The 7,063-nt window shown below is 36.3% G+C and overlaps 1 protein-coding gene across 2 annotated transcripts; it reads left to right on the top strand.

Moving 5' to 3' along the window:
* The first annotated feature begins 1,182 nt into the window (after positions 1–1,182).
* Positions 1,183–6,213, top strand: LOC307172515 (macrophage mannose receptor 1-like). 2 transcript variants are annotated; one of them, XM_079894942.1, is made up of 6 exons: positions 1,183–1,478; positions 1,616–1,975; positions 2,187–2,528; positions 2,629–2,658; positions 4,375–4,485; positions 5,427–6,213. In XM_079894942.1, exons 1-6 carry the CDS (start codon positions 1,451–1,453, stop codon positions 5,813–5,815), a joined length of 1,260 nt encoding a protein of 419 aa, XP_079751068.1. In that variant the 5' UTR covers positions 1,183–1,450; the 3' UTR covers positions 5,816–6,213. The 2 variants fall into 2 exon arrangements, with proteins under 2 accessions (XP_079751068.1, XP_079751069.1); XM_079894943.1 differs by lacking the exon at positions 2,629–2,658.
* Positions 6,214–7,063: the final 850 nt, after the last annotated feature.

Raw genomic sequence — 7,063 nt, 5'->3', positions numbered from 1 at the left:
TAAAATGATATTTAAATATATTGGACAGTGATCCGACAGGTCTATCACTCCAATAGCACAGCTTTCTATTTTGTACCTATCTCTTCCATAAATAAAAAAATAGTCAATCCTTGAGTACACCAAATGTGGTGCAGAAAAGTAGGTATAATCTCTCTTAGATGGGTTTAGTTCCCTCCAAATATCCAAAATTCCCAGATATGATATTATCTTCTTAATTTTTTTGCCTATAGCATTTTTCTGCTGTGCTTTTCCTGATGAGTCTAGCTGTGCATTAAATCTCTGAATAAGATCCCCTCCTCCAATTAGCATCCCCTCCCCCTCTGTTGTAAACAAATCAAAAACTTGTTTAAAAAATTCCCAATCTGATCCTGGAGGGGCATAAACGTTCATTAAGGATACTAATTCTCCTTCCAATCTGCCTATCACCAAAACATATCTGCCCTCTTAAAGTTTTTTTCTTTCATTCAAAGTTGTAAACACAGTGGCTTAATTTCATAAGATAATGCACTTTTTATTATAATCGGTGAATAGTCAGCAAATATGTGATCTGAACACATCAGATTGAGCCTCTGTCTTCATGCTTGTACTGAACATGGTTGTAATATTTGTAATAATATAAATACACAATGCATATCATAATATGAATCATATTACAATTTAAAATATTGTAATGTTATAATGAAATTGTATAGTATTGTACTAATATATGATCAAGTAGCTTGTTGCAGAACATAATGTAAATTGGTAAATGTTAGACCTTCTCTCACAAATGTATTTAAATATTTCATAGGAAGTAATGGCATTTATTTTGTTGTATCATGAGGTAGTGTCACGGAAAGTGGTATATAATTACACAAAGACGAGGAATAATATAGGAGATAGACTTTAATAACAATACTCTGGAAACAGGAACAAATGCAGGAGTAAATCACACGCTAACGTTAACGAGAACTGACAAACACTAAGGGAGAACTGAAGGCTTGTAGGCATGAACAAACAAAAGGAACTAATGAGTTAATTAACAAGACACACGTGAATATAATGACTAATTAAACAGACTGAGGAAAACTATATGACAGAACCAAAAACACAATGAAAGAGGGAACAAAGAACATACATGTTACAGGTAGTTTACAATAGAGGATCAACAACTCTTTTGTTTGCTCCTTTCTGCAGAAAGAAGCAAACAAAATGTGTACAGTTACAGTTACAGGAACAGGTGTGTGGGTTTTCATTTGCTTATCTAGATCTGTTCATTTAAAAGGAAAGAGTGAGAGTAGAACTGTAATATGCTTTACAGTTTTTTTTATGTGTACATGTGTACAGTTACAGGAACAGGTGTGTGGGTTTTCATTTGCTTATCTAGATCTGTTCATTTAAAAGGAAAGAGTGAGATTAGAACTGTAATATGCTTTAACACACACTGGGGTGTCTTGAACACTGCACCATCATGCTGTCCATTCTCCTTGCTGTCTTGGGTAAGCTTTTCAGTACAGACTTTCTCTCTTGACTTTCGAAACTGCTGATTAGCATTTACTGCTAATGGACAATGATATGCTTACTTTTCTTTTCAAGGCATTAATTAATCAATGTTTATCCTATATGTTTTCCCCAGGGCTTTTGGCCTTCACTTCAAGCCAAATATCTCACCAGTATCACTTCATAAATATCAGAAAGAACTGGACTGAGGCTCAGAGATTCTGCCGTGAGAATTACACTGACTTGGCGACTGTGAATAATGCAGACGAGATGAACAGCTTGTTCAAAACCATTGCAAATGTTTCGTATGATGTGTATATTGGACTTTATAGAAGTGAAGTGTTCAGATGGCACTGGTCCTTGCCAGACAGTTACAGTAAAGAGAAAAATAAACAACCAGATATAAATAAAAATGAGGGCTGTGCTGTAATAACCAGCAGTGGGAAACTGTTTAATATTAGCTGTGACTCACAAAGGCAATTTGCATGCTTTGATGGTAAGAATTTCTAATGCACCATTGGCTGTACATAGTATAGTTTACTGTGTAGTTTCTGGTAATGCATTACCATACCACTGTTTTTATAACAGATACAAAATTGCTCCAGTTTTATGAATCTTTGTAATCTGTTATAAAAGTGCATTATTCCACCATATTATTATCTAATATCAGTAGAAATTAACATATTTCGCTTGTCATTTGTCTGTAGCAACAACCAATAAAAAGTGTATCCTGATTGAGGTGAAAAAATCCTGGAGAGAGGCCCAGGAATATTGCAGAACCTTCCACACTGATCTAGCCAATGTCAGAGAATCCTCAGAAAATCATGATGTCAAGAAAACTTTAGGAAAAAAAAATGATGTATGGATCAGACTATTTAAAGACCCTTGGTCATGGTCAGATCGAAGCAACTCTGCTTTCCGTTTCTGGAAATCAAGTCAGTTAATAAACATCAGAAGAGACCAGGACTGTGTTTCAGTGATGGTGAATCAGACAGGAAAATGGAAGGATGTTCAATGTAACACCACTCAGCCCTTCATCTGTCATAGTGGTGAGTTCATCCTTTTTTATTTAGCAGCCTTTAAATCTGCTCAGAAATCTGTTTACTTCATCTCTGTAAGTAATATGCATGTAATCTTCCTCGTTTACAGATCTAAAATATCAATCAACCACTAAACCAGGTATATTTCTAGCACCAACATTATAGGGATAGTTCATTTAAAGAACAACAACCTCACCCTCATCTGGTTCCAAGAATAGCTGCATGATTTGGGGATGAAATCAAAAAAATTTTTGTGGGGGGAAAAAGCTCCAGGTTTGCTGTTTTTGTTTCTAGGACTGCCCAAATTATATATATAAAAAAAATTGTAACATTTCTTGAAAAAAAAAAGAAAAGAAGTAGGCCTATTCAAGAAAGAAATTACAGTAAAACTGTGAAATACTAATATTTACGACTGTCTTAATCTCTTTACTTTTCAAATATAATGTAAACCGTGTAAGCCTTTAATATGGCAGAAAACCAGATGGGGCCCTTAAAGTTTCTCTTTTGTTGACAACATCATGGTTTAAAATTGCTTTTCGCTCCTCAATACATAAGTTTGGGAAGATGCTTGATGCATGTTGCTTTCCCACATGCACATCATGAGTGACCCAAACTCACAGCGCTTGCAGAGATGAGTTCGTGTGGAGTGGCATAGGCCTGCAGAACCAGCTGCTTTGAGACACTGAAAACATGAGCTGCTCAGTTGTAACAGAACACAGTGGGAGTATCTGAGTATCATATCATTTCTGCAGTAATATTAATAATATACGCAACAACAATAATATGCAATAATAATAGTAGTAGTAGTAGTAGTAGTAGTAGTAATAATAATAATAAGAGCAGATAGTAATAAATAAAACCACACATTTTCTCAGATTGTTAGAACAGTCTACATTTCAGCATATTGCAAATGCTTAAAGGTAGTTCACCCAAAAATGAAAATTCTGTCAGTAATTACTCACCCTCATGTTGTTCCAACCCCGTAAGACTTTCATTCATCTTCGTAACACAAATTAAGATATTTTGATGAAATCTGAGAGCTGGCTCACTCCTTCATAGGCTGCTAGGTAATTGATATCTGCCAGCCCAGAAAAGTTAGTAAAGACATCGTTAAAATAGTCCAAGTGACTACAGTGGCTCAACCTTAAGTTTATCAAGTGACAAGAATACTTTTTGTGCGCAAAAACAAACAAAAATAATGACTTTATTCAGCTATTCATTTTCTTCTGACGTGAGTTCACGAGAGCGCCGCGACGCATGCGCGAGAACTGAGAAGATGGCGCTCACGATCATTTGATGGGAAAGTGTGAAAGGTAAGCCATTCATTTTGCGGCATTGGTAAGGCACTTCTACGTTTTCTCGTTGGTTTCTCACGATTCGGACATCCAGGAAACGCACACTTTAGAACCATTTTAAACACTACATCGAGACCCATCTTCTCAGTTCTCATGCATGCGTCGTGGTGCTCTCGTGAACTCACGTCAGAGGCCCACACAGAAGAAAATGAATAGTTAAATAAAGTCGATATTTTTATTGTTTTTGGCAACAAAAAGTTTTCTTGTCGCTTGATAAACTTAAGGTTGAGCCACTGTAGTCACTTGGACTATTTTAACAATGTTTTTACTAACTTTTCTGGGCCGGCAGAATGAAATTGCCTAGAAGCCTATGAACCACTCAGCCCTATTTGAGACAGCTCTCAGATTTCATCAAAAATATCTTAATTTGTGTTCCGAAGATGAATATCTTACAGGGTTGGAACAACATGAGGGTGAGTAATTACTGACAGAATTTTCATTTTTGGGTGAACTAACCCTTTAACTATGCAATTTATTAACCAAAAGGTTCTCACTCACAGCTACTCCTGGAGCAGGAACAACAGCACAGCATAGACCAGCTCAAAACACAACGGAGGGTGAAAATACAAGCAGTCAACCAACACAAATACTCACTACAGGTCCAGAGCAAGGTGAGAGATACACTCACTGGGAATATTTTTGATGCTGTTGCTACGACAGTTAGTTCTGTTTAGAATTTTTTTTTTATTATTGTTTGTGTCATTCATTCGCTTGTGTGCCTGTTCCAGCCAAACTCTCATTAGACTGACTGTGCATTAGTGGTGGGGATTTTTCAGTTACTATTTCTGCATATTACATTAAAGTGCCATGACATGTAGCCAAGTATGGTGTCCCATACTCGGAATTTGTGCTCTGCATTTCACCCATCCAAGTGCCTTGTTCAATGGCACCTCAGTTGTGGGTAATGAGTGGAAGAGAGCGCTGTTCATTCACTGAGACTCGAACCCGTGACCTTCGGGTTACAAGTCTGACTCTCTAACCATTAAGCCACAACTGCCCCAGTAGGCAGTTAAATATGCCAGTAGGTAGCAATAATGATTCGGTCACACTTTATATTAGGTGTCTTTAACTATGTGTACTTACATCAAAAAATAAGTACAATGTACTTATTGTGTTCATATTTTATTGCAAAACTCTTTAGCTGCTATTGAGGTGGGATACAGGTAAAGTTAGACACAGGTTTGGTGGTAAGGGTGGGATATGGGGGTGTAATTTCAGAAATTAATTACAGCTGTAATTACATGCAGGTTTATATATATATATACTGTATATATAAGTACAATGTAAAAAACATGTAGGCTATGTACACAATAAATACATTGTATCAAATGATTAATTTAGTATAAAGTGGGACCAATGATTCAACTAATTTGTTCAAAAACAGATTTATTCAGGAACAAAACATTGTACCGGTTAAGCAAATGTTGATAAAGTAACAATATTGCATCTAAAATGTAAGTTACTTAATATTATTTAACTGTTGTATCACACTCGCTAATGGTCTTTAGACCGTAAGAGGATCTTGAAACATTTTTGTCAAACTATTCCAAAGATAACCTGATTCTGGTCCGTGAGAACCTGACGTGGACTGAAGCTGTGAGTTACTGCAGAAAACACCATGTGGACCTGGTCTCCATTCACAGTGAGGAGCTTCAGAACAGGGCAGCGAGAAGAGCCATCCAGGCCTCCACTTCTCATGTATGGCTGGGTCTCCGTTACACCTGCACCTTCAACTTCTGGTTCTGGATAAAGAACAGAGAAGCAGGCTGCTACCAGAACTGGGCGTCTGGCCACGGGCCACATGGTCATGAGGAGTGTGGGCTGTCAGGAGCTATGAAGTCCACTGGAGGGCACCGTTGGTTCGGGAGGCCAGAGAGCGAAAGGCTGAATTTCATCTGCCACACGTGTGCAGACTGCCAGTTATGTTCTGATGCAGTTTAACCATAAAGAATGAGGAAGCCTATGAAGATGCAGTCAAAGAGAAACTGCTTATTTGATCCTATATATTTTTAATGGATGCTGCGAGCTTCACGTCATTCCAATGGCAACAAAAACAATTCCAACATAATAACTGTACTATATTATTTCTCATCTGCTCTATTAATTCATGTATTTCAAAGTGGTTTGTTTTCTTTTTTGTTTGGCTTTAAATCAGAGGGTAACACTTTATGATAATGTTCAGTTATAAGTCATTTATAGGTTATCAGATAATGATAAACTAATCATTTACAAAACATGATACGTTCATAAATGATTAGCATGTGTTATGCTAATGATTTACAAATGTGTTGTCATTTATCTTAAATGTGTAAATCATTAAATAAATCAAATAGATAATTAGTAGATGGTTGATATGTTATTAGTTGATACATTATTTATCCCTTATAAATCACTGAAGTAGGCTATACACCTCAAAAATGTTTTAGTATTATATCAATATAGTTAATCATTGACACATGATGAACAAACCATTAGTAAATTATCAGTATATAATTTATTGATTTATTGTTAAGTTGTAAGCTGGTCTGTGTTCAAAAGCAAAAACATGCAGGTATGCTATTAAAGCAGTATTTTGAAGAAGAGTAATTTATTTGTTTTCAAGCAGTAGACATTTATAAATGCCTTACAGTCAGGTGATTCCAATGGGTTATGTTAAATCCTTTTACTCATCAGCACAGACTTTGGTTCTGTGTGAAGTGTGTGGGATCTAGTGATAATATGAACCGGTTTTACCTTCCACTGAAGCTTACATCAGGTACACAGCATTTAAAGACGCCATGACATGCGTGTAAAAGAAGACAGCTATCTGCACCCTCACCAGTCAGCACTTACACTTCAGTACACACTAAAAAGGGTTCAACACCTGTTATAGATGTGTAAATACATGAATTAATAATTTACAAAGCTTTTTTGCATCCCTTAATCTAAAGTGTAAACTATTCATCACTTATAAACAGAGATGTAAAGTCCAGGTTCAGAAAGTAAAAGTCCTCCTCAGTATTTTGTTCCAATCACCTGGATTTGCTAATTAGCACAGTTTTTTCAGCCAGGAGATAGAACTAATAAGTGAAATCAGCTGGCTGAGTTCATAAACATATGGCAGGACTTTTACTTTCTGACCCCTGGACTTTACACCTCTGCTTGTAAATGTGTTACACATTTTTTGTAGATCTCTCTTATTTGTTACAA

Source organism: Squalius cephalus, assembly GCF_949319135.1.
Source record: "Squalius cephalus genome assembly, chromosome: 15".
NCBI lineage: Eukaryota > Metazoa > Chordata > Actinopteri > Cypriniformes > Leuciscidae > Squalius > Squalius cephalus.
Note: the sequence above shows the minus strand (reverse complement) of the source record. Positions and strands in the feature narration are given on the sequence as shown.

Bases quoted from the DNA above. Each gene is read 5' to 3' on its own strand.
- LOC307172515 (XM_079894942.1), top strand. From the start codon at position 1,451: ATGCTGTCCATTCTCCTTGCTGTCTTGG. The intron at 2,659-4,374 runs GTATATTTCTAG...TCTCACTCACAG, and splicing joins TCAATCAACCACTAAACCAG to CTACTCCTGGAGCAGGAACA. The intron at 4,486-5,426 runs GTGAGAGATACA...ACTATTCCAAAG, and splicing joins CACTACAGGTCCAGAGCAAG to ATAACCTGATTCTGGTCCGT.